We start from the raw sequence: 26,966 nt of genomic DNA, 5'->3' as shown, positions 1-26,966 counted from the left end.
TCCCTCTCCCTCCCCCTCCATCTCCTCCATAACCCAACACTTAAACAGGTAACATACCTGTTTTCAGCATCCTCAGGGTCACACAAGTCACCAGAAATAAGAAATTTAAGGGAATTTCATCTGCAATGGGAACAAATTCTAAATTGAAGTATAATGGAGCCAAAGCTGTCCATAATCCCTTTTCTGCGTGCTATGTTCTCTTTTAGTGGTTCTCTGTCTTCCCTCCCTCTTGGCAATCAGGAATACCTCCAGATTTGGGACGGAAGATTACCTACAATTAAGGAAAAGCCTTGGGGCACCTGAGTGTCTCAGCTGGTTAAATGTCTGCCTCTTGGTTTCCGCTCAGGTCATGACCTCAGGGTTTGTGGGATCAGGGCCCCCATCAGGCTCTGCGCTAACAGTACAAAGCCTGCTTGGAATTCTCTCTCTCCTTCTCTCTCTGCCTCTCTCTCTCTCTCTCACACACACACACAAAATAAATAAATAAACATTAAAAAAATAAAAGGAGGGGCGCCTGGGTGGCTCAGCCGCTTAAGCGGCCGACTCTCAATCACGGCCCAGGTCATGATCTCACAGTTTGTGAGTTCAAGCCCCACATCAGGCTCTGCGCTGATGGCACGGAGTCTGCTTGGGATTCTGTCCCTCCTTCTCTCTGCCCCTCCCCTGCGTGTGCCCTCTCTCCCTCTCTCTCTCAAAATAAATAAATAACCCCCCGAAAAAACCTTTAAAAAAATAAAATAAAATAAAATAAAATAAAATAAAATAAAAGGAACAGCCTTATCCCAGGCTACCCTTCCATCATAACACTTTATTACACCTGTTTACACATCAGTTTCTCCCTGTTAGACTGTAAGTTCCTCGAGGGCATGTGCCATATCTTACCTCTACGTCCTCAGAGGTGAGCAGTGCCAAACACACAGCAGGTGCTCACTAAGTATCTGTGAAGTGAATTAATGAGAGAAAAGTCAGGTCAGTCTTACCTCACCACTGGACCTGACAAGGGGACAAGTGCATCGCCAGTGAAGAAGGTGGGAAGGAACATAGATGTTCCAGATCGGTATAGTTAGGGGAAGTGGGTCTGCCAGAGATGTCTACGGTTGTGACCAACTGCCCAGCCTATTAAGGTTAAAATACCCACCCTTCCCAAATCTTCTATCTCCTCACTGCCCCCCTCATTAATGCAGGTGGTCACCAAATTCTGTTGATTCTCCGCCTGAGAAGCAGCTTCTGCCTCCTGGCCATTCCCACTGCCACAGCCCAGGTCCAGCTCTCAATAGCACCACTTTTCTAGACCTCTGCTATGCCCTCCTGGTTGGTGTCTCTGCCATCTACAAATTGAGAAAGTCAAATGTAAGTCCCTGTAGTCTCCTCCAGCTCTAAAATGATAAGATTTGCAACTTTATCTAGTGACAAGGAAATCCAGGCTTTCTATTAAATAATTCATATAAACCAATATTCACTCCACTTAGCAAATGGATATAAAATTTCAAAATACTAAATAATAACTATAATAATTTAGAAAGCCTTGAAATCGTCCAAGACCTTTGGCCTTTGATCTTGGAAACAAACTCAAAAGTCAACAACTGTAATTGGTCCTCCCTTCCTAGTAAACCCTCACAGATGCCAGTCTCATAACAAATCCAAACAAGGAGTAAAGTATTAAGAGTACAAAAATGTGCACGTATACTTTCAACAAAGGGATGACCAATACTTTCAATTAAAAAGGAATCTAGAAAGAAAACAGCAACATCCTTGTAAGTACAGCCAGCCTGAGGTGCATTCTGCTGCCTCAGCACTCCCCAACCCCCCCACCCCACACCTTTCAGAGATGCTGGGTTGACCTTTCTACCATGCAACGTGATGCTCTTTCTCAGCTATTGTCATTGCCATCCATTATCTCAACAGCCTTGTGTTGTAAGCAGGTGCGTGTATTACTGTTATATGTGGATACCGAAAATGAAGTCAGATCATGTAACTTCTCCATCGTCCCTACAGCAAAGGAGACTGACGACAGGCACCCTACATGGGCTCCAATGCCAAGTAGGGCCTTTTCTCATCAATTTTTCTCCGGGCAGAAATCCCTCTATCTTCTTGGCAGACAGGGTGCAATTTTGAGATTATCATTTGGCCAGATAGCCTGCCAATTCCTGGAGTAAAAATTGAGGGCCAAGTTTACTTTAAGAATCTATAGCTAGGACCCCAGGTCCAATTAATTTGTAACAGAATCAAAGGCTGAGAAGAAAAACAAATACTATCATAGGTTTCAGGCTTCTCTGAACAGGAAAATATTTACAGGATGATAAACTGTGTTTAATAGCAACTATTAATTTGAGTGATTATTAGGTAATCATGATACTTTTTCCCTCTATGGACCAAATGAAGCTTCAGAATTTTTCTCAGTGTCCCGCTCTAGGCAGGAACTATAAGTTGAGGCAGGCACTCGAAAGAAACATTTGCCTCTCTTACATTACTACCATGCAAGAATCAGGTTTAGAGAGTAAAAGCCAAATCTATTTAAGTTACTTTATTACTAATCCTTTATTTTATTCCCAGTGACCTAATTTAGAATATATGGAAGAAAGTACTGGAGTGGTTTTTCCAGAGCCCTGGGAGTTACTTCGGGTCCACATTCTTTAATAAAGTTTTTGACAGGAAAACCTGTGTGAACTCAGTAACTATTGAAAAATAAAAAAACATTTCTGCCATCGTGATCTGCGGTATTGGAGCAGAATCCTCAATCTTGAGCTTGAAGCGTTACCCATTCAGTGAGAAATGATTAATCGTAAAAGAGAAATAAATTCACTCAATGTTTCAAGTTCCTCAGAAGTGAGTGGGGCAGCTCCCCCAGTTTGTTGCTGGATGGAGCATGGCCAGGAACCTGAAAAAGTGACAGTCCTGCCTTCATCAAGGAAGCATGGGAACGGAGCCTAGCAAAGGACAAAAGCATCCTGAAAAAAAAAATCAGATCCCTTCCCTTCTATGATTCTTCAAGAAGCATTACATCATCAACAGGCTTAAGCATTAGTAAACACAATAATAAGTTAATAAAAAAAAAAAAGAAATATAAATGTAAATAAGAGAGAGACTGAGAGAGAGAGAGAGAGAAAGAGAGAGAGAGCGAAGGGGCCTAAAAGAGTTTCCCTAATCCCCCCACCTTTTGAAATGTGGATCCTCCCAAAAGTAGTCCGACGACACTAATTCCACTTTGAAAGCACTTGCAAGAGCAGGGCCAGGATATAAAATAAATGAGGGGGAGAGGGGAAAGGCGCCCTGCGGGAGCCTCCGGGGGGTAAGGGGACGCTTGGGAGAAGTTTCTCATTTTACCTTAGGGTTACCCTAATTCGACGACCTATATTCTGTTCCCTTAAGCTGTCTAGCGCCCCCTCGAGGACCACGTCCCTAGTTCCTAGGCCGCGCAGAGGCCGCGCAGAGCGCCATCGCCCCTTCGGCGATCTGCGAGCCTCCGCGGTGGGTCAGGCAACCGAACCTGCTTTACAGCTCAAATCGTCGTCCGTAGAAACGCATGTTGATGCCACACCCAGCGGCACGCGGGCTTCTCACAAACGCCTCGTGGCCAAGGTCGCGCGAGTCGCCGGGCTGGGCGGGCGGGCGTGCCTCGGGGAATCGCCGTCCCGCCTCCGGGCGAGCAGAGCCCCGCCCCGCGCACCGCCCGGGCCCGCCCACGGTCAAGATGGTCCCTGGTCCCGCCCGCGGGCCACTCTGCAGGGACCGCGATCCCGGGCCAGCTTCCGACGATGGAGAGGAGGGCTCGGAGCTCCTCCAGAGAGGCCCGCGGGAGAGGCGCCGGATCCCCCCACAGGGAGGACAGGAGGGCGAAGACCCAGAGGGGCGGCGGTGGCCGTGGGCGCCGGGACGCCGGGCGGGAGCGGGCGGGCAGCCGGGGGGAGCCCCCAGCGCCCGCAGCCACCGTGGTGGACGTGGATGAGGTCCGCGGCTCCGGTGAGGAGGGCACCGAGGTGGCGGCGCTGCTGGAGAGCGAGCGGCCCGAGGAAGGTACGGGAGGACGGGGGTATGGGCAGGGAGGTGGCGGGTGTCTCTCCAGGTGGTACCACGGGATGTCACATCAAGTGGAACGAGTCATGGCACCGAGAGCCACCGACGCCAGAGCAACCTCCTGCTCCTGCTCAGGTTCCCAGGGAATGAAAGGCCTAAATTGGTTAGGACCCACCAACCCTCCACCAAGTGGTGGGGACCAAAATACAAAAGAAATACAAATAACATCAACTGAATACCGTTGGTCTTAGAGGCCAGCCATGGATGGGAAGCGGAGGGGAGTGTGGTCCAGGTTGGGGACCAGTGAATATGGCAAAGGAATGTGCAGCTAGTTTTCGTGGCTAATGAGTATAGGGGCACCTAATTTAAGCGAAGACATTCTTGAGTTGGTGGTTCTACGCCACTATGTAGCTTATTATTCTCTCCTCATCCCCAGTCTTACCTAAAAGTATTTTAAACTTTGGGATGATCATTTGACGGCAGAGCCAAGAAGAGTCAGACCTGGGATTCCAACTCAGCTAACTAGCCATGTGATCAGAGGCAGGGCCTTAACCACCTAAGCACCAGGGATAACAACAATAGGTACCTTGGAGGAAAGAGGTGAGGGTACAAGGAGATATGCCATCCAAAGCACTTTGCACAAAGCTTGGAGCAGAGAATATACCAAATTTGCACAGATTCCTTGCAAGAGACAGGAAAGTTAGACTGAAGGAGGGAATCATAGGAAAATAGATATTTTTGGCTTCTGGGGGTGAAGCCACTCTTAGGAACAAATATATCTGCTTCCAGTCCTTTTCATAATGAATGGAAGAGAAAAAAATCATTACACCTTCAGTGTAGAATGACAGGGGTCTAGAGGATAGTAAATAAGGAATAGCGTGTTGTATTGCTTCCTGCTGGCAATGAAATTTTAACATAATTTCCTGGTTACCAGCAAAACAGTGGATGCTGGAACGTTGAAAGCTATGACTTATGAAAGATTCCTGCAGCTGGGATGCAGTTTATACGGACCGTGTTAATGCTGTTTTGCCCAACTGAGCCCTTTCATCAGTCAGAAACTTCTGGTCATTAAAGGTTTGTTGGGTCAATGCCACAGTATGGATGAGGTTAGAGGTAAGTATTATGCCTCAGACCACATTGGCAGGATAGGCAAGGAAGAAAGCCCCCGCCCTCTGCCCCGTATGGAATTTTAACTCTGTGCCAGGCACACACTGGGTATTTTACGGAGTATTATCATTCCCATATCACTGATGAGGAGCACGGTGAGAAATTAAGTAACTTGCCAAAAACCTACAGCTGGGAAGTGGAGGAGCCAGAATTCCAGAGTAAGGTGGTCTGACTGAAAAGCCCATCCTCGCGTGGTACCGCGCTTTGTGGTCCTGCTTTGTGGTCATGGTCCCGGCACTGCCACCAACCGGCTATGTGGCCTCAGGCAAGTAACGTCGCCTTCGTGGGCTTCACTCAGTTTCTCCAGCTATTAAATGACTGGAGCCCAAGACTCCACGCAATAGATGAGAAGTCTCACTGAAGGTGAGTCGGCCTTGCTGAGCCCTTGTCTGAACTTTCTGTGGCTTCCAGGGGACAGGGAGCAAGAGAAACAACATCCCCTTCTCACCTAGAACCACACTCCCACGGCCAGGCTGCTTCGGACCTGAGTAGAGCTTCACCTTACCGAAATGTTGGAGATTCTTAGATTATGTCATATCTAAGGCTCCTTCTGCCTTAACATTTAATATTTCACCATTCACTTAAACCAAACAAATTGAGTATACAAGGAACTCATTCCAAGAGAATAATATTTTGTGAGTAAAGCTGTAAGTTAGATTTGGAGTATAACTGTTAGTTTTCTGTTCACATCCCTAACTACTGTAGGAAGGCCTCAAAATGCCTTCCCTTCTAAGATGTTATTTTGTCTATATATACTTTTATTTATTTTTACTTGCACGGTTACCACTGGCAAATGAAATATATTTATAAACTAATTAAACATGGCAATAACACCCTTACAGCCCCTAAGAAAGAATGCTGTAAAAACTAATATGATGTTGCTAGAGTAGCATTTCCCAAAATAGATTGCAAAGGAAATAAATTTTATGGAACATGAATTTCCTTGGAGAAAACTTGCCTGGCCAAATGTTTGGGAAATCCTAGGTTAAACAAAGCTAAGAATGCTTCTTTACTGCAGGGACTCTCGTAGCTTCAGTATGCAGGTGAACACTGGGACACAGTACACAGTATTTCCTAAACTTGTTTAGCCAGGGAACTCTTGGTTTGTGGGGCACCCTGTGGGATTAGTGTTCCATGGGACAGACCTGGGGAACTATGTACTATAGCATTTAGTGCTGATGCTAGTTTCGTGCTAGCATAGTTTTGCATCTGTTTTCTTCAAGTGATCAATTTGGTGATGACCTTTCCAACTGTTTCACAGGCATGGAAATCAAATATTCAAGCCTAACCGATTAATTTTCCTCTTTTTTCCATCCCTCAAAAATGGACTTTTCACCATTCCTAATGATTAGTCACCTTCTAGTCCTCTACGAGGTTTTTAAACTCACAAATGATATCCCTTCGGCCAGTGTCACGGTACCTGGGAGATTAAAATTCTTGAGATTTCCATAACTATTATATTTAACTAATTTTCACTATCCACTTCTTCAGCCTTATGATTCAACAAATATTTATGGAGCACCTATGTTGTGTCAGACACTATTGTAGGCCCTGAGGATACAATGTAACCAAGACAAGGCCCCAAGAAGCTTGTGTTCTTGAGATTAACTTTCCCTCATACATTTTCCTTTATCACCCAAGCAACCCGGATGTTCTGCAGTCCAGTTCATTACTTTGGTAACGACTGTCTGGAGATCCACACCCTGATCCAAAGAAGGGACTCCAATGGAGGAATCCGGACATTTGGGGCAGGAGTGGAGGGGGAAGTAAGCTCAGGGAAGATGAGCCTCTGCACCGGACCAGAGGTCCGGTCTCCTCGGATTCAACACGTGGTACACGAGAAGCACACTTCAGTACTTTTTGTGCATCTATGCCATTTCATACTTACATCGATACTATGAAAAATGTCTCATGAGAGTGTTGGTATGAGATTTTATGAGATAGTGTTATGTCTATATAACAGATATAGCATAGTTAGCCTCCCCATTGCATAGATGAGAAATCAGGTTCAGAAAGATCACGTGCCTTGCTTAAGGTCATTTGACAGAAAATGGTGGAGCCAGAACTCGAACCCAGACCTTCCGCCCAGATTCTGTACTTACTTGAGGCATTCCCCCCCCCCCTTTCCAGGAATCTTCTCCACCTTCCACAGGCCCGCATAGCCCTTCACAGACATGCCCCATCATGGGAACTGACCACTGACATCCACCTCACTCTAAATTTCCAGAAAAGTCTCCTCTGCCCCTAATACCAAGGACTGACCAACAAGTGCTAGTCAGTGAGTATGGTAAAGTTCTAATATAATTATTCCCTAACTTTTTTTTTAGGTACCAAGTCTTCAGGTTTAGGTGCCTGTGAATGGCTTCTTGTCCTCACATCCCTGCTCTTCGTCATTGTGACCTTCCCTTTTTCTATCTGGTTCTGCATAAAGGTGAGATTCCATGAGGACCCAATACGTAATCTCCCGGTGCCTCTCACTGACCACACGTCCCCGTTTCTGCGGTTTGGTATGTGCCATCTGCTCTGCATAGAATGGCCTTCCGCCCACTTGTCTGCCAGGAGAGCTCTTACTCCTTTCAGACCTTGCTCAAATGTAACTGCGAAGCCTTCCCGGACTCCCCAAGACTGTCATTTCCTTCCCGGTGCTCTCGTGTCTCTCTGCTTTCACATCCATTCTAGCACTTAGCACGTGTATAATCTTTGTTGGCACCCAGTCTCTCCCGTTAGACTGAGAGCCCTCAGGTCAGGGGCTCTGTCTAGGTCATCTGCACTCTGCGACACAAAGATCAACCCAGAATAGATCATGATGTCCACTTCTGGCACTTCCAGGAAACTTCTCAGGCAGCTTCTGTACTATGAACGATGATTCTCTTTGGCCCACATGCCTGTCCTCGAAGTAAATGAAGACCAAAGACCATGTCTATTCAGGAAGCACGTGCCAAGACAGGAACATAAGTGCAAGGGGTTTATTGGGAGGCATTTTCTATGAAAGGTTAAGGGGAGAGAGAATAAGAGTAGGCAAAGAAAGCCTTCAGATAATGATGCGGTTCTGATACCTGTGCTGTAAGAAGTGAAGGAAGGATTGGACAGAAAGAGCCTCAGACTGTGGCCGGCCCCAAGGTAGTGTTGGCCTGAAAGGGAACTCCAGAGCTAAGTTTGCTTCATCATGGGCAGAAACAGCCAGGCCCTAAGACTCCTGCCATTGTTACCAGTGTCTGGAGCTGCTGGGGAAGAGCATGTCCTTGGCTGGAATGCTACAGGTGCTGCTGGGGCCATTGCTGATTATACTTCTCACGTTAAGACCTTCTCTTCCTCCTTCTCTTCCGCCTCCTCTCTCTCCTCCTCCTCTCTCTTCAGGAAAGGGTGTTGAATATTGTCCCACACCTTTTCTGCACCCATTGATATGATCACGTGGTATTTGCCCTTTATTCCATTGATACGGTGTATTACATTCACTGAATTTTGAATGTTATATCAACTGCGTATTCCTAACATAAATCCCACTTGGTTGTTGTGTAAAATCCTTTTCACCGGTTTCTGGATTCAGGCTGCTGGTAGTTTGTTGAGGATTTCACATCTATGTTCATAGGAGATACTGGTCTGCAGTTTTCTTTTCCTGTGATGTCTCACTCTTGTTTTGGGACCAGGACAACACTGGGCTCAGAGAATGAGTTGGACATATTTTCCTCCTCTTCTGTTTTTGGGGAGAATCTGTGAAGAACTGGTATTACTTCCTTGTCAAATGGATGACACAATTTACCAGTGAAGCCTCTGGTCCTGGACTTTTCTCTATGAGAAATTTTAAAACTACTAATTCAGTCGTTTACTTCTAGGTCTTTTCAGGTTTCTTTTTCTCAAGTCAGTTTTGGTCACTGTGTCTATATAGGAATTTGTCCATTTCACCTCAGTTATCTAATTTGGGGCATATAGTTGTTCGTAGTATTTTCTTTTATAATCTTTTTTTTTCCCCTATAAGGACCGGAGTGATGTTCCTGTCATTGCTTTTCATTCCTGATTTTGGAAATTTGAGTCTTCTTTTTTTTCTTGGTCAGGTTAGCTAAATATTTGACAACTTTGTTGATCTTTTCAAAGAACCAACTTTTGGCTTAGTTGATTTTCTCTATTGGTTTTCTAATTTCAATTGCATTTATTTCCACTCTAATCTTCGTTATTTTCTTCTGTGCTTTTTTTAGGTTTAGTTTGCTCTTGTATTTCCAGTGTCTTAAGGGAGACAATTAGGGTTTTATTTTGAGATATTTCTTCTTTTTTATTATAGGCATCTACAGCTATAAATTTTCCTCTCAGCACTGCTTTAGCTGCATCCCATATGTTTTGGTATCTTGTGTTATTGTTTTCACTCAGTCAAAATATTTTCTAATTTCTCTTTTGAGTTCTTCTTTGATCCATTGGTTATTTTAGAGTGTGTTGTTCAGCTTCTATATATTTGCAAATTCCCCAAATTTCCTTGTTAATGATTTCTAACTTCATTCCTTTGTAGTAAGATAATATACTTTGTGTGTAATTTCAGTAGTTTTAAATTTATCGAGGTTTATTTTATGGCTAGCATTTAGTCTATCCTCGAGAGATTTCCTGCATTCTTGAGAAGGAAGCATACTTTGCTGTTGTTGGGTGGAGTTGTGTGTCAGCATCTGTTAGGTCTAATTTGTGTATCGTGTTGTTCAAATCTCGTTTCCTTTTTTATCTTCTGTCTAGTTGTTCTGTCCATGATTGAAAGTGGAATATTAAAGGGGTGCCTCGGGCGCCTGGGTGGCTCAGTCGGTTGAGCGGCCGACTTTGGCTCAGGTCATGATCTCACGGTCCGTGAGTTCGAGCCCCACATCGGGCTCTGTGCTGACAGCCTGGAGCCTGTTTCAGATTCTGTGTCTCCCTCCCTCTGATCCTCCCCCATTCATGCTCTGTCTCTGTCTCAAAAATAAATAAACGTTAAAAAAAAAATTTTTAAAGGGGTGCCTCGGTGGCTCATTTGGTTAAGTGTCTGACTTCGGTTACAGTCATGATCTCACGGTTCATGAGTTCAAGCCCCATACTTCTCTCATTCTCCCTCTCTTTCTGTGCCCCTCCTCTACTTGCTCACACTCTTTCTGTCTCTCTCTCTCAAAATAAATTAATAAACTTAAAAAAAAGGGAAGTGGAATATTAAAATCTCCAACTATTAGGGTTGCTTGAATTGTCTATTTCTGTTTTCATTCTCTTGGTGTTTGCTTCTTATGTTTTAGATCTCTGTTTTTAGGTGCATACATGTTTATCATTGTTATACTTTCCTAATGCATCGACCCTTTTATTGTTATGTAGTGTCCCTCTTTATCACCTATAACATTTTTTGTGTGTTTGTTTTAAATTCCATTTTGTCTGGTATCTGTATAGCTGCTTCTGCTTTCTTTTGGTTGCTGTTTGTGTGGTATGTCTTTCCTATCCTTTTGCTTTCCATCTACGTGTAACGTTTAATCCAAAATGTGTCTTCTATAGACAGCAGATAGTGGGTAGCGGGTTCTTTTGAAGGGGGATCTGAGCACCTGTATGGCTGCCCTAGAGTCCAACACTAACTCAGCCACGCATTGTGGCGAAGGCTCTCAGGTCCGGCCACTTAAGATGGTGAACCCTAAAAGCCAATTAGGAAGAGCATATTGAAGCAGAATGAGGTATTACATTTGAGCAAGGTCTTGAAGGAGTGAGACTCCTCTTCGTCTCTAGGAAGAATATGTTTCTTCCAATAAAAGCAGAAGAGAAACAAGTAATGCTAGAGAGCCAAGAAATTGTGGGTGCCTGGGGCCTGCTCTGGAAACCAAATCTAGACATTCATTCTCATTCGTTGTTTCACCAAGCAACAGAACCAAGGCAGCGTTCAGGCACAGGAGCTGTAAGACTCAGCAGGATCAACAAGACATGGTTCTTGACCCCAAGGAACTTATAGTGGAAGAGTGGAGCCTGTTACCCTAAGAAGCACACTTCAAAATGTGTTACTTTTGGTCTCTTTGTTACATTTTAATAATTGACTGTTTTATTTTGAGAGACACAGAGACAGTGCAAATGGGGCAGGAACAGAGAGAGAGTGAGAGAGAATCCCACGGAGGCTCTGCGCTGCCAGCACAGAACCTGACGTGGGGCTTGAACTCATGAACTCTGAGATCATGACCTGAGCTGAAACCGAGAGTTGAATGAGCCACCAGCGCCCCTCAGTGGAGCTTTCTAAAGCGGAAAGAGAATGAAGAAGGAAAATAGATATATGGCTCAGTCACAAATAATCATTTGTTCATTCAACAGTTCACAGGTGGGGGCATATATACAAAACAACAGACCATGTAAGCTAATGATAAGCAAGCATTGGAACCCAAATCTTGATACTGGGCCAGAAAATGAAGTTTATTTTTGAAGTAGTGTTCATTAACTTTCCTGTCTCTCTTCTAATACACAGACATTCTACACAGAGAATCTTCCCTTTTGCCATTTACAAAATAACTACACATTTCCAGGGTGCACTTAATTTTTCTAGATACATCACCAATGAGAATAGACAAATTAAAAGCCAATTGAATGATTTTGAAGCAACCTCAGAAAAATTGCAGTTTGAAACAAAATATCACAAGTGGTATTAAAATATACCCTCTCTATTAAATAGCTAATGCGTGACACATATAAAAGCTAATAATGCAGAAGTCCCAGGAAAATACAAGATAAAACATGCTGTGATTTTCTTGACTTAGATATGTTGGACATAGTAGAAGTATTTTTTTAAATAATCATGACTCTTTAAACAAAATTCTGTTCATGGGTTCAAAAAAATAACATGTTTCTGAAATTCTCCACTTGCTAAGTGTAGATTTCGGAAATGTAAATATTAATAGAAATTTCTTCTTGGTTCTCAGAACTAAAGTTTTCTGATATTTAGGATCACTCTCTTGCCAAGGCCTTTTGAAGACTTTATTTTTCTTTCTTGGAATGTTTCAAAAGTATAATCTTTCCCTTTAGGTTGTACAGGAGTATGAGAGAGTAATAATATTCCGACTGGGACATCTACTTCCTGGAAGAGCCAAAGGCCCTGGTACGAAACACATTTTTATCCCCCATAGACTTGCCAATTTCTTCAATCCATGCATATTTGTCATTTGGACCTCAGATTATATGAAATAACTTGATCCATGGTATTTGCATTTTCTAATCTTTTTAAAGTTTTTAAGTTTATTTATTTTGAGAGAGAGAGAGCAGGTGAGGGGCAGTGAGGAAGAAAGAGAGAATCCATGCAGGCTCTGTGCCATCAGCATAGAGCCCAATGTGGGGCTCAAACTCAAGAGCCGTGAGATCATGACCTGAACCAAAACTAGGAGCTGGATGCTTAGCCGACTGAGCCACCCAGGCACCCCTCTGTTATTTGTAGCACAGGTTATGAAAGATCAGTCAGAGAGCATTACCACCAGGTCACAGTGACCAAGAGAGAGGATGGGTGCAGAAAGTCAAATGCCAGGGCCAGGCTGGCTGGAGTAGCAAGTAGGCTTAGGGCCCATGGCTGGGCACTGGTTTGAGCAGAATGTGTATTTGGTTAGAGTGCTGTCAATTCTCAGAGCAAAGCTGAGCTAGTTCAGAATCTAGGGGTCAGACCAAACCATGGGAGATAGGCAAAGTCTAGCATCCAAGTGGAAAATTGGCCTTTGGTTCATGGAACTTAGAAAACATAGACTGAGCACCTCCTGTATTTTAGATACTATATAACTACCAGGGAGATGGGGGCACCTGGGTGGCTCAGTTGGTTAAACGGCAGACTTTGGCTCAGGTCATGATCTCACTGTTCTGTGAGTTTGAGCCTGCATCAGGCTCTGTGCTGACAGCTCAGAGCCTGGATCCTGCTTCAGATTCTGTGTCTCCCTCTCTCTCTGCCCCTCCCCGACTCATTCATTTCCTCTCTCTCTCTCTCTCTCTCTCTCTCTCTCTCTCTCTCAAAAATAAATAAACATTAAAAAAAAAAAAACTACCAGGGAGATGAAGGTGGATAAATGAGACATGGTTTCTGATCTCTAGGACCTTACAGTTTAGTAGAGTTGCTCTCTAGAGGTCCAAGCTGATTATGGTGCACAGATAGAAGCATGGTTAGCCTATAAAGTCTAGTCGTTGGGGTTTAGAGATCCAAGCCAGCCAGGAAGTCATAGGAAGGAACAAAGTCCCACTGTGCATATATTGGAAAGGGTCCAAGTACTAAGCCAGGAAAACAGAAAAAGCAGAGAAGAGAGACTAGACTAGAGGACACAAATCAGAGTTTGATGATTCAGGACAAGTAGATGGGTCCACATAAAAGTAGAACTAGACCCTGTAGTCTAGGACAGCGACCATCTTGTTCTGGTTCTAATTGTCGGCCTCCTTCTTTATTGGGGCTAGAAAGGGCCAGTAGCTGGGCTGCTCCTCAGAGAGGTCCTGGGCTCTGTGAGGTGCTCCTGGCTCCAGTAAGGCTTTGGCGATTGCTGGAGCCCACATTGCCCACTGGCTCTCAGAAAATCTCGATAAATCAATCTAAAACTATTTATTGCCCATTAACCCTGTACATTACATTAAGTACATAAGGAATAATGAACCAACTCAATGGCTGGTATCATGATATTGCTATTGTGCTACCTCGGGGGCTCACATTTTAAGAAGTACCACAGGGAGGTTGCTGGCTCTAAAGTTTGTCATCCTGGTACGTGCATGCATTCAAAAATAATTTTACAGAGCACCTAAAAGGCACTATGTCAGGCACTAAAGCTAGCAATAGTGCATAAGACACTCTTGCTAGGGAGTTCAAATCTAGTGAAGAGGACAGACATGTTACTCAAGATCTGGAGGGGTCAGCACCATGACCGAGGTAACCATTCGGCCCATTTTGCTGGGGCTAATCCCTGTTAATGCCAGTTTCCTGGAGTACATTGTAACAGTGCTCTCCTTTCATCCTCACAAGTGTCCTAGATTGAACAAAAAAATTTATATGGTAACCTTAGCAACCACAAACACATTATAGGGGTGGAGGTGGGATTGCCCAATGATCTGTGTGTATTTGGAGGCTAAGAAAAACAATGCAATATGCGACCTGACACCAAAGAGGTGAACCCCAAGCAGTCTCCCTACTAATTATTCACCTGTTAATTTCCCTGCCCCCTCTTCTAGGCCTTTTCTTCTTTCTGCCCTGCCTGGATACCTACCACAAGGTCGACCTTCGTCTCCAAACCTTGGAGATACCCTTTCATGAGGTAAGCCAAATGATGGATTTTGCTTTCTCTCTACATTTCATATGGCTGAGCTACCAGGCCTGATCCAAGGCAAAATAATATTTAAGTTCAAAAGTAGAAAAGGAAAGGTATGGACTATATCAAATTAAGAACTTCTGTGTTTCAAAGGACATGATCAAAAGATGAACAGGTAATCTATGGAATGGAAGAAAATATTTGCAAATAATATACCTGATAATATTCAGAATATATAAAGAAATCTTATAACTCAACAAGAAAGCAAACAACTCAATTAAAAATGGGCAAAGGACTTTGTGATGGTTAATTTTACGTGTCGGCTTAGCTAAGCTATGGCACCCAAACTTGGTCAAACATATCTGAGTATTGTTGTGAAGGTATTTTTTAGATAAGGCTAATATTTAAATCAGTAGATTTTGAGTAGATTACCTTCCATAATGTAGGTGGGCCTCATCCAATGAGTTGAAGGCCATAAGACTAACCTCCCATTGGGAGGAGGGAATTCTGCCAGCAGACTGCTCTCAGCCTCGAGCTGCAACGTCGCTCTTCCTTGGGTCTTCAGCCTGTTGGCCTGCCCTGAAGATTTTGGACTAATCAGCCTCTACAATTGTGTAAGCCAATTACTGTTTCTCTCTCTCTCTCTCTCTCTCTCTCTCTCTCTCTCTCACACACACACACACACACACACACACACACACACACACCCTAATGATTTAATGATTCTATTTCTCTGGAGAGCCCTAACTAATACAGACTTGAACAGATATTTCTCCAAAGAAGATACACAAATGGCCAACAAACACATGAACAGATGCTCAGCAGACTAATCATTAGAGAAAGGCAAATCAAAACCACAATGAGATACCACCTCACACCTGTTGGAATGACTACTATAAAAACAAACAACAACAGCAGCAACAAAATAACAAGGGTTAGCAAAGGTGTAGAGAAATTGTGTTGTGCACTGTTTGTGGGAAAGTAAAATGGTGCAGCTGCTATAGAAAACAGCTGCTATAGAAAACAATTCCTCAAAAAATCAAAAATAGAATTAACCATTTGATCCAGCAATTCCACTTCTGGGTACATACCCCAAAGAATTGAAAGCGAGGTCTTGAAGACATATTTGCATCCCTATGTTCATGGCAGCATTATTCGCAATAGCCAAAGATGAAAATAACCCTAGTGTCCACTGATGACTGACTGGAAAACAAAATGTGGTACATACAATGGAATATTACACAGCCTTTAAAAGGAAGGAAATTCTGACATATGCTACATCATGGATGAACCTTCAGAACATTGAGCTAAGTGAATTAAGCCATCACAAAAAGACAAATATTCTTAGGATTACATTTATATGAGGTACTTAGAGTAGTCAGATTCATAGAGACAGAAGGTAGAATGGTGGTTGCAGAAGTTGGGGGAAAGGAGTGGGGAGTTGTTTAATGGATTTCACTTCTGCAAGATAAAAGAGAGTTCTGGAGACTGGTTGTACCACAATGTGACTTGTATAACATACTACTACTGAATTGTATGCTTAAAAATGGTTAAAAGAGATGGGGCACCTGGGTGGCTCAGTCGGTTGGGCATTTGTTGATTTCAGCTCGGGTCATGACCCTGGGGTCATGGGATTGAGCCCTGCATTGGGTTCCATGTTGGGTATGGAGCCTGCCTGAGAATCTCTCCCTCACTCTCTCTCTGTCTCCCCTCTATCCCTCTCCCCAGCTCGCACTCTCTCTCCCTAAAAAAAAAAAAAATTAAAATGTAAATTGGATGTTACGTGTATTTTGCCACAATTAAAAACTAAAAGTAAATATCCAGATTTTTGTATTAGTAATTTAGATTTGTAAACTTTTCCTAAATTGTCTCCCACTGTCCATTTGAAGGTCTTTCTCATTCCATCTTTTGTTAAATACAAATAATACATAAATTTTTAAGAGGCTTATTTTGGATAATTAAAGGTAAAAAGGGAAGAAATAAAACTTACCCCTAATCCTATATGTATCATATATATACATATAAATGGTATATACGTATACATATTTATATTTATATCCTATGCATATCTAAATTCTTTTTTTTTTTTTTAATGTTTATCCATTTATTTTGAGAGAGAGAGAGAAAAAAAATCCCAAGCAGTCTCTGCACTGTCAGCACAGAGCCTGATGTGGGGCTGGATCCCATGAACCCAGTTATGACCCGAGCTGAAATCAAGAGTTGGACGCTTAACCAACTAACCCACTCAGGCGCCCCATCCTATATATATCTATAGACAGGTATTGTCATTTTGGAGTGTATCTTTTCAGATTTTTCCATGTGTGTTGTTATATTTACAGACAGGTATACATACCATACTGCTTCATAACATGCCTTTTTCAGTCAACACTGTTGTGATCACGTTTGCATATATTAGCTATGTTTCTACCCCTTTGTGTTCAATGGACACATAGCATATGGATACACCACAATTCCCAATTCCCTATGGTGACTATTTAGTTCTAATTTTTTATGATAATAAGCAACGCTGTGAATGACATCTTTGCAGCTAAATCCTTAAAATATGTCCTTGTGGTAAGCGTCTAAGACGGAAATGTTGAGCATGTGCAGCGTTTAGGGCTCTTGGTGTGCGTCGCCAGTCTGCCCTCTAGCGTTCGTACTCCCAGCAAGCAACTCATCAGAGTGCTCGTTTCCCAGAACGTGCTTCTCTTTCAGCATCGGGGTTCTTTCGGCCTCAGGTTAAAAAGGTCTGGTATACAATTAACTGGATGTTTTCGCCTAAGAAAAGTATTCCTGATATTTTTACAAAGCCATTTACAACAGGATTCCTTTAAATTGTGAGTTCTTTATTGTGTTTAATAAAAACTCTGTAATCTTCAAAAACACATCTATTTTGAATAAAGCGTGGGCCAATGACTTTTTTTTTTCTGGCTGTAATCTTACTGAGAAGCTTTCCTTTGAACACATTTAGCTTCTCTATCCCCACCTGGGAAAGGAGCCCTAACATAAGGCCTGTTATCCAAACTCTTTTTTCTGCCCAGGTTGTGACCAAAGACATGTTTATAATGGAGATAGATGCCATCTGCTACTACCGAATGGAAAATGCCTCTCTTCTCCTGAGCAGTCTTGCTCACGTGTCCAAAGCTGTCCAGTTTCTTGTGCAAACCACCATGAAGCGTCTCCTAGCACATCGCTCCCTCACTGAGATTCTTCTAGAGAGGAAGAGCATTGCCCAAGATATGAAGGTACTTAGATAAATTTAACATCAAGTATGTTGAAATAGCTCTTTTATTCATTTCTTCGTTAGCCACTTATCGAAGCATGTGCTGTGGAAGCATGTGTCAGACCTTCACTGCTAAGCTGACCGCTAAGGAAGAGGCCACCAAATTTGACCCTGGGTCAATCTGGTGATGACTAGTCAGTCGCTGCCATAGGTTCTGCTCTTAACCCTGCCCCAGTGGCTTTGGACTCACTGCGAAGTGCCCACATAGCACAAAGTGTGGGAGTGAGAGCTGGCAGGGATGGCGGGGCTGGACAGGACAGGGTGGTGGTTATACGCAGGTGGTCAGGAATGGTTCCTGGGAGCTTACGGCCTAGTTGGGAAAACAGCAAAGTTAAATACTAAGTTCAAATAAGACTTTCAGATCAAAAGAGGTAAGATGTCACAGACCCTTAGTGGTTAATCTCGCAATCAGTCATCTGCATTTAATTGATTGGGGATCAGGGCAGGAATTGGGGAGCAAGAACCACCTCACAAGCAGCCCCATCCAGCCCGCAGACAGCACAGCACGCTCAGCAAACGCGCCCGCGGCCAGGCTGGACATCTTTGATTCTTACCGAGACGAGTCGGCAAAGGTGTTGAGAGTGAAAACAAAGCAGGATTCCGGGCAGCCGGCCAGTCACATGGCAGTTACGACCAGTGAGGGACCCTGTCATTGAGGCCTTGAGCCCAGGATTGAGTTAGGAGGGTACGAACGTTGTCTAGTCAAACGGAGGACCTCCAACAGCAGGGCCTCAGGGTCAAAGGCGTTGGTAACGATTGCGTCTGATGGGGCCTGAGCAGTCACTAATCTTAGAAGGTGAAGTACCCAGGTGTCTGTGATTTGTCCAACTTGTTACTCATAAAACTGAGATTAGCATCTTGGTGGAGAAGGAGAAAATTGAGAAAACAAGAGAACCAAAAAAGAAAAAAGTTAGAATAAGAAGAACACAGGTAGTTGCTGCTCTGGAATTTCAAAACCACTCTAGCATGGGGGCATCTGGGGGGCTCCATCAGTTAAGTGTCCACTCTTGATTTCGGCTCAGGTCATGGTCTCACAGTTCATGGTATCGAGTCCCCCCGTCGGGCTCTACGCTGACATCACAGAGCCTGCTTGGGATTCTCTCTCTCTGCCTCTCTCTGCCCCTCATCCACGATCACTCTCTCTCTCTCTCTCTCTCTCTCTCTCTCTCTCTCAAAAATGAACATTTAAAAAAAAATAAACAAAATAAAACCACTCCAGCGTGTTCCCCCTCGTCCACCTCAGCCTTTCTTCCTATTCATCTCTCCCCTCTAAAGGGTAAAGGAAAGGGTCCAGACTCTGGACACACAAGCTTGCCTTTGTTACACTGAATTTTTATGTATTCACACATTTGTCTTCCTGGATTATGGACTCCATAAGGGCAGGGGTCATATTTTATTCGTCTCTCTGTTCTCAGCACCTGTTACCGGGCTTGTCCCACAGCAGTCAGATAGTGTGCTTTGGATGAGCGAATGAGTGACCCCACTGTTACTCCCCCTACTCCGCCTGGGCAGCTAACCCCGTGCACTTGGCGCCTGGCCCGCATGCAACACTTCATACTTGCACGCCTCCTCTTGGGCTGCTTCCCTTCTCCCCGCAGGCAAAACCCTCTTTGTCCTTTAAGACGCCACCTCCTCTTTTCAACATCCCTTCCTGTCATCACCCCAACCCTAACCCCCAGATTAGCCAGCCTCCTCAGGGCTCTCCATGCACGAAGCTAGCTGACTGTAGCCACTGAGAAATCATCAGAAATCATTTAAAAGGAAAAGTGTGGGTCCACATGCATAGCTCCGTCCTCTCCCCTCCTTTCCAGAGCCCACAGTTGCCTTTCTCCTGCCTTGTGGGTCTGGGAAGTGGGGGGAATGGGTGCCACTGGCGGGAAGGAGGCACCTGTATTTAAATGACAGCCATTTGGGAGACAGTAGACTCTGGTTTCTCTAATAGATGCATCTTAAAACAGATTTAACAACTACACCATCTGTATCGGTTTCCCACGGCTTCTGTAACAAATTACCACAAACTCGGGGACTTCAAATGATGCCGGTCTAGTCTGTTACACTTCCGAAGGCCAGAAGTGCCAGATCAGCTTCACTGGGGCCAAAGTCAAGGTGTCAGTCAGCAGGGCCACTTCCTTCTGGAAGTTCTGAGGGGAGAATTCGTTTCCTTGCATTTTCCAGCTTCTCTCAGCCCCCTCTCCCCCACCTTCCCCGGCTTGCGGCCCCTTCCTCCACGTTCACAACCCATCACTCCAGTCTCTGCCCCCAGAATCACGTCACCTTCTCCTCTCCTGTAGTCACACCTCTCTCTGCTTTCCTCTTAACAGGACACTTGTGACTGCATTTGGGGCCCACTGGGAAGACCCAAGATACTCTCCCCATTTTCAGATCCTCTAACTTAATCCCATCTGCAAGGGCTCTTCTGGGGTAACATTCACAGGCTCTGAGGATTAGGACACGGTTGTCTTTGGAAGCCACTATTCAGCCTACCACGCCATCTTTAATTCCACAAATGTTTGTTGAGTGGCACCGTGCAAAGTTAAGCAACTCTTTGCAAGGTACGGTAATGCTAACACAAAAGTCCTTTCAGAGGAAATGTACTTCCTCAGTACAGAACAAGGGCCATGAGGGCGTAGAGGTGCTTCCCTCACCTGGAGGTTCTCACTGACATCTCAATTCTTCCCTCCACAGGTGGCCTTGGATTCAGTGACCTGTATCTGGGGAATCAAAGTGGAGAGAACAGAAATGTGGGTAGGAAATCAACCAGGAAAGATAATATGATAAAAGGAAATGTGTTGGTTTTTTTTTTTAATAATTTCAAAAATTATTTTCAGTGAGTTGAGTATTATAGCCACATTAGCATAAATTTGGAAAAAGGAAAAAATTACCCAGTACTCATAGCCATAACAGAACCACTGTAACATTTAGGCAAATTCCTTTCATGGATTAAAAAAATTTTTTTTGAGCTAAAATTCACATAACATAAAAATGGACCATTATAACCGTTTTAAAGTACAATCAAGAGTTTTATTATTTTCACAGAGTGGTGTAACCATCACTACCATTTTCATCAGCCCAAAGAGAAAGCCCACACCCATTAGGCAGGAACCCCTCACTGCTCACTTACCCCCTCAGCCTGACAGCACGGGTCTCCTCTCTGGATTTGGCGGTCCTGGACATTTCATGCAAAGGTAGTCATATATTATATGGCCCTTTGCGTTTGGCTTCTTTCACTTAACATATTGTTCTTAAGGTTCCTCCATGGTGAAGCGGGTATCAGCACTTCATTCCTTTTTATGGTCAGATAATCCTCCACATCTGGCTTATCTACTCATTCGGTCACAGACATTTGGGTTGTCTCCACTTTAGGACTATTATGAACAACACTGCAGTGACCGCTCAGGTGCAAGTTTTGTGCAAACACGTTTTCAGATACAACCAGGAATAGAATTACTGGACCATACGGTCACTCTGTGTTTAACTTTGCCTGGAACTGCCAAATTGTTTTCTGTGTGATTTTCATAGTTTCAAATAGGGTAAAAATACAATTTTGTATCTTTTATGTAATACATTAAGTATTACTCTTGTCTGGTCAGTTCTACTCTTTTCAAAATCATTCCTTTATAAACTTAGATGAGTTCCCTTGTTCTTAATAGTATGGCCCTTCAAGGCTGTGTTTCTTCTTAAAGGTTATGTGCTTTTTATCTTTTATTTATTTGAGAGAGAGCACGTGAGTGGAGGAGGGGCAGAGAGGGAGAGAATCCCAAGCAGGCTCCATGCTGTCAGCACAGAGCTCTACGTAGGGCTCAGTCTCACAAACCATGAGATCATGACCTGGGTCAAAATCAAGAGTCGGGACACTTAACCGACAGAGCCACCCAGGTGCCCCAAGACTGTTTTCAGTATTCAAATTTAATAGCTGGGATTTAGCCTAAACTGTAAGTGGGAAAGATCGTAACAACCCATCAACCAAAAAACGTGTTCTACTTGTCGAAAAAAAGCCACAGCTCTACGGTAACATCCGAGACGACAGCAGTCTGCATTTGAGGCACTGACTTTTGAGATGCTCTCCCCTGCCACTGTCTACCTCAGAGTCTAGGGACAGGACACCCCGTTGAGCGGTCCGAATTTGCTGCACGGGTGGCCAGCCTGTAGGAAGCCCCGGCTGCTGCAAGCAGTGCTGCTTACCACGTGCCCACTGTCTCTCTCTTCCAGTAAGGATGTGAGGCTGCCGGCCGGGCTCCAGCACTCACTGGCTATGGAAGCCGAAGCGCAGAGACAGGCCAGAGCGCGGGTGAGCCAGCGCCGCGCCCGCTCTCCAGGCCTGCTCCTGCAGAACATGTCCCCTTTGCTTCCTCACCTCGCATCTGTGCAGGAGCTGGGAGGACGCAGGCTTGTGCCCCCCACCCCACTCTATTAAAACCATCTCTCTTACGCCCTCTCTCTGAAGCTACTGGTAACAGTGACCACCTCCTCCTTCTGGAGTCTTGCCTTCCCTCTCCTTAAGGGCGTTCTCCACCCTTCATCCTTCTCTTGTGCTGACGCCTTTCCCTAGGGAATGCCAGTCACCCGTCACCTCTATGTGAATGACACCAGACCTGTGTCCCTACCTCTGTGCGAGCTGTGCAGGGGTGACCATGATGAGGGCCCAATTCCCACAACGCCAGAGCCGAGGGAAGGCTGCGCAGCTCGCAGCCTCCACGCGGCCACGCCAGTGAGTGGCACGGATGTGGCTGCCGGCAGCTCCCGAGGACCAAGGTGGGGGTGGGGGGACGGGTGTCAGGATAAGGAAAATGAGGACAGAAGGAGAGACAGACGTCTCTTAAAGAACAGAAAGCACGTGGAGAAAACCCTACCACAGAAGAGGTCAGTAACCGTGGAGTGTGGAGAGGAGGAGGAGGGAGGGAAGGAAGTGGTCCGCTGGGCAGAGTACCTTCCCGACTTCTGGGTCGCCCTCTTTGTCCACTCGACGGTGACATTTGGATGGTGAGCTGAGTGCTTTTTCTTCTGAAATGCTTACTGTTCATTTTGCCCTAGTTAGGAGTCCCCCTTTCGGGCTTCCACGACCTTGCCTAGAATGCCGGCCAACTTTTTCTCAATATGGCAAAATCCTACTAATCTTTCAAGGCCCAGCAGACATAACAACTCCCTCAACACTTCACTCTGCTTGTCAGGGCCCTTGACAGATTCTGCCCTAAATTACACCAGTAGTATCACCTGTCTCCCCTGGACCAGATCCTTGAAAAACAGGGCAGTCTGCCCTGTGCCTGACGGTGCCCGTCACCTACTAGGTGCTCCATGCTCCATGTTTGCTGAGGAACCCTGAATAGTGAGGAAAGCCTTGGAGGAACGAGGAGGAAAATTCACTTTGCTTCTCTGCACATCCGTTCTCTAGGTGATCGCTGCGGAAGGGGAGAAGGCCGCCTCCGAGTCCCTGAGAACAGCAGCTGAGATCCTAGCGGGCACTCCGGCTGCCGCTCAGCTGCGATACCTCCACACGCTCCAGTCCTTGTCCACAGACAAACCTTCCACAGTGGTTTTGCCTTTGCCGTTTGACTTGCTAAATTTCCTGTCTTCCCCCAGCAACAGAGCTCAAGGAAGCCTCCCCTTACCAAATCCTTCCAGACCTGTTGAGCCACCAAATCCTAAAAAGAAAGACTCTCCCATGTTATAGGAAGAGCCAAGGGTAACGTGACTGGAAGGGGCCTGACTTATAACAGCCACATCCCTGAGTCAGGCACTCTGTCCTCACCTCCTGCCCTTTCTTTGGTTGCCATATGGAATGCCCTTGGAATGCACACAGTCACAATTCAGGAATCTGCATGAGAAGACGATGAGATGATGTAATGACAGAGAAACCATATAACAGGTTTAGATGCCTCATTTAATCAGAGTAATTATGGGAAAGAGCTTTAGCCAACATTCTACTTTGGAAAGACCCAAAGATGTGGGTCAAATGTGCTCCGTAGCCCTTTCTACCTGCCCCTATTATTGTGTTCATCACACTTTACTGTAATCTTGTACTTAAGATTCAGGCTTCTCTCCAACCATACTATGAACTCCTCACAGGCACGTCTTGGTCATTTTCTCCCTGACCACACTCAACCTTGTATGTTCTACCCTATATTCACATCTAACCTTGATAATTGCACCATAGTGACACTTGAATATTCCTGAGTAAAAGAAAAAAAATAAGATACACTTGGTCTGGATATAAAGTTTACACCTAATTAAAGAATTTAAAAGGATTTCTTTTTTGGAGTCTCCTTTAAAAAAAAAAAAAAGTTTATGGTCGGGGGGGAGGTAGAGAGAGGGAGAGAGAGAATCCCAAGTAGGCTCCGTGCTGTCAGTGCAGAGCCCGTCACGGGGCTCAGTCTCATGAACCGTGAGATCATGACCCGAACAGAAACCAAGAGTCAGATGCTTACCTGACTGAGCCACCGAGGCACCCCTGGAGACCTCTTTAAAATAGAGGAATAGGGGTGCCTGGATAGATCAGTTGGTTAAGCATCCAACTTCATCTCAGATCATGATCTCACAGTTCATGAATTTGAGCCCTGCGTCAGGCCGCGTCAGGCTCTGCTGACAGCTCGGAGCCTGGAGCCTACTTTGGATTCTGTGTCTCCCTCTCTTTCTGTCCCTCCCCCATTCACTCTCTGTTTCTCTCTCTCAAAAATAAATAAACATTAAAAAAAATTAATAAAAAAATAAAATAGAGAAATAAAAAAAAGGACAAAAGCATTTACCCGATACATGTTGCTTCAAATCTGAAGAAGCATCTCTGTAAACATGGGGCTGATGTATTCTCAGTATAGAATTTACCAGCTTGCTTATTTCTCAAACAGCAATGACGTTATGTGATCCATACATGCTCTGAAGTATTCTCTTCTAGTACAGATAATCTTAAATATGAATATATTCTTGTAAGTCTTAGTGTCCACCAACTCGTCTTACACAATTAGTGTAAGCTTCTCCTGTGTACTTGTCTTACACAATTAGAAATATGTGGCTACAGAAAAGAATTAGCCAAGTAAATAAGAAAGCATGCTGAGGTATATGGCAAACCCTCTAAAGACTTAAAAAAAATCAATAATATTATAAAATCTTACACTACAAAAATACTATTAAAATCGTGTATGTTAGTAAAATGCTACTTATAATGGGAACTTCCATGTTGCTAGTACAGAAAGAAATGGTAACTATTTGGTGACTGCTCTGTCCTTCAGACCACCTGTTTCCTCTTCACGTTAATCCAAGGTTATTACTTTACCTTGGAGATGTGTTCCTGCTATCCCTGAGAACTTTAAACATTTTAGTAAACACACCTGTAAAGGGTTTTTGTTTATGATGTTAGCCCATAAAACCCAACTGAGCATTATTTCACAGAGAAAATGTATCGTGAATAGAATAGGAATGGACCTAGAAATATGAAAATATGAATGAAATAGGAATGGACCTAGAAACTTTTACAGCATTTTGTCCATCAGGGACAGGCTGTTTCCCCACTATGTTTAAGTAACAGAAACAAGGCCCAGGATCAAGGATGCTTTACCTTTTCTGTTCTCTCAATCACTTCTACATTTCTGCCCTCTCCACCAATCCTCCTGTCCTCCAAAAACAAAAGACCAGAAACTCCCTAGCAGTACCTTATTATATAGCAGTTGCAATGATGCCAACCTAGGGTCGTCTGGGTTATACACCTCTAAGCTGCCTCCTCACCTCCATCCACAGCTGGGAAAGCACACGCTCTAGCCCAAGCCTGCGTGCCCGAGGGCTTTAGCCAAGCAATGTGTCTTCCCAAAATTAGGCAGAACCGTTAGATGATTTGTTTTGAGTTTTTATTTATTTTGAGAGAGAGAGAGTGAGAAGGGGCGTGGCAGAGAGAGAGAATCCCAAGGAGGCTTCGCACTGTCAGCAGGGAGCCCGACGTGGTGCTCGAACTCACGGACCCACAAGATCGTGACCCGAGCCAAGATCAAGAGTTGCACGATTAACCAGCTGAGCCACCCAGGAGCCCCAGAACTGTGAGATCATTTCAAAACCTACACATGCAGGGGTGCCTGGGTGACTCAGCTGGTTGAGTGTCCCACTCTTAACTTTGGCTCAGGTCGTGATCTCACGGTGGTGAGATTGAGCCCCACGTTGGGCCCCATGTTCAGCAAGCTTAAGGTTCTCTCCCTCTCCCACTGCCCCTCCCCAGCACACTGCACACGTGTGTGCTCTCTCTCAGAAAAACCCCAAACGACCTACATATTCATGCAACCACGCCCAATTCATTTATTATTTTAACAGCTTATGTGATCACTCTACACTGAGATGGTAACTTTGAATTTTGTTTCAAAAGGCTATTTCATCCAGTTCTGAAAAATATTTTTTTTCAATATATGAAGTTTATTGTCAAATTGGTTTCCATACAACACCCAGTGCTCATCCCAAAAGGTGCCCTCCTCAATACCCATCACCCACCCTCCCTCCCTCCCACCCCCCATCAACCCTCAGTTTGTTCTGTTTTTAAGAGTGTCTTATGCTTTGGCTCTCTCTCCCACTCTAACCTCTTTTTTTTTTTTTTTTCCTTCCGCTCCCCCATGGGTTTCTGTTAAGTTTCTCAGGATCCACATAAGAGTGAAACCATATGGTATCTGTCTTTCTCTGTATGGCTTATTTCACTTAGCATCCAGTTCCATCCATGTTGCTACAAAGGGCCGTATTTCATTCTTTCTCATTGCCACGTAGTACTCCAATGTGTATATAAACCATAATTTCTTTATCCATTCATCAGTTGATGGACACTTAGGCTCTTTCCACACTTTGGCTATTGTTGAGAGTGCTGCTATAAACATTGGGGTACAAGTGCCCCTATGCATCTGAAAAATATTTCCACATCTTCTCAAAAGAAGTGTCCCTCCCTACTCCCAGTGACCATACTTGGTTGTGGGGGAGCGGCAGTACTGAAAGCCACAGATCGACTAGTCTCGACTAGAGTCAATGGAAGATTCTGAAAGCCAAAGGAACAGGCAAAACTTTAAACCAGCGGAAGTGCCAAGATACAAAATATGGCATCCAAGAGGCCGTCAAATCCAAGTAGGCCAAAAGCAGGTCATGAAATATGCCAGGGCCTGACGTATGGTGCCAGAGAGAGGAAAGCAAGCACTGAGGAGGCAACAGATAGGATGAGAGTTGAGGGACGTTCTGCATGATTTCCTAGAGTACCTAACCATTGAGGGTTTGCAGTTTGCTTTTGTGGACCAGCCAGGGCGCGGTCATTGACGGTCCAGCCCATTTAC

The 26,966-nt window shown here is 44.5% G+C and overlaps 2 protein-coding genes and 1 long non-coding RNA gene across 8 annotated transcripts in view; 1 reads left to right on the top strand and 2 right to left on the bottom strand.

Moving 5' to 3' along the window:
- Window positions 1-3,521, bottom strand: part of TDRD5 (tudor domain containing 5) — a 109,207-nt gene extending 105,686 nt beyond the window's left edge. The window contains exons 1-4 of one of the 6 annotated variants that reach the window (XM_045048472.1): window positions 3,488-3,503; window positions 1,193-1,328; window positions 883-938; window positions 58-120 (exon numbers count right to left, since the gene is read on the bottom strand). The gene's annotated coding sequence lies outside the window, so the exon portion shown is untranslated. Of the gene's footprint in view, window positions 1-57; window positions 121-882; window positions 939-1,192; window positions 1,329-3,154; window positions 3,285-3,324; window positions 3,464-3,487 lie in introns of those variants that run through there. The other 5 variants (XM_019821702.3, XM_045048471.1, XM_045048473.1 and 2 more) reach the window with 5 other exon arrangements.
- Window positions 3,481-23,930, top strand: NPHS2 (NPHS2 stomatin family member, podocin). Its single transcript, XM_023247332.2, has 8 exons — window positions 3,481-4,014; window positions 7,509-7,612; window positions 12,169-12,241; window positions 14,329-14,411; window positions 17,447-17,650; window positions 20,374-20,429; window positions 21,898-21,976; window positions 23,078-23,930. Exons 1-8 carry the CDS (start codon window positions 3,756-3,758, stop codon window positions 23,354-23,356), a joined length of 1,137 nt encoding a protein of 378 aa, XP_023103100.1. The 5' UTR covers window positions 3,481-3,755; the 3' UTR covers window positions 23,357-23,930.
- On the bottom strand, window positions 17,676-23,107 carry LOC109495606. Its single transcript, XR_002739081.2, has 5 exons — window positions 22,971-23,107; window positions 20,334-20,399; window positions 19,701-19,829; window positions 18,243-18,545; window positions 17,676-17,998 (listed from the first exon to the last, which is right to left on the bottom strand). It is a non-coding gene; the product is annotated as an uncharacterized LOC109495606 (long non-coding RNA).
- Window positions 23,931-26,966: the final 3,036 nt, after the last annotated feature.

This window comes from Felis catus, chromosome F1 (assembly GCF_018350175.1).
Source record: "Felis catus isolate Fca126 chromosome F1, F.catus_Fca126_mat1.0, whole genome shotgun sequence".
NCBI classification, from domain to species: Eukaryota; Metazoa; Chordata; class Mammalia; order Carnivora; family Felidae; genus Felis; species Felis catus.
This window is presented reverse-complemented; position numbering and strand designations above follow the sequence as displayed.

Excerpts from the sequence above, each read along its gene's own strand:
- NPHS2 (XM_023247332.2), top strand. The coding sequence starts at position 3,756 with ATGGAGAGGAGGGCTCGGAGCTCCTCCAGAGAGGCCCGCGGGAGAGGC. Across the intron at positions 7,613-12,168 it reads CTATCTGGTTCTGCATAAAG|GTTGTACAGGAGTATGAGAG; the intron begins GTGAGATTCCAT and ends CTTTCCCTTTAG. Across the intron at positions 12,242-14,328 it reads TGGAAGAGCCAAAGGCCCTG|GCCTTTTCTTCTTTCTGCCC; the intron begins GTACGAAACACA and ends CCCCTCTTCTAG.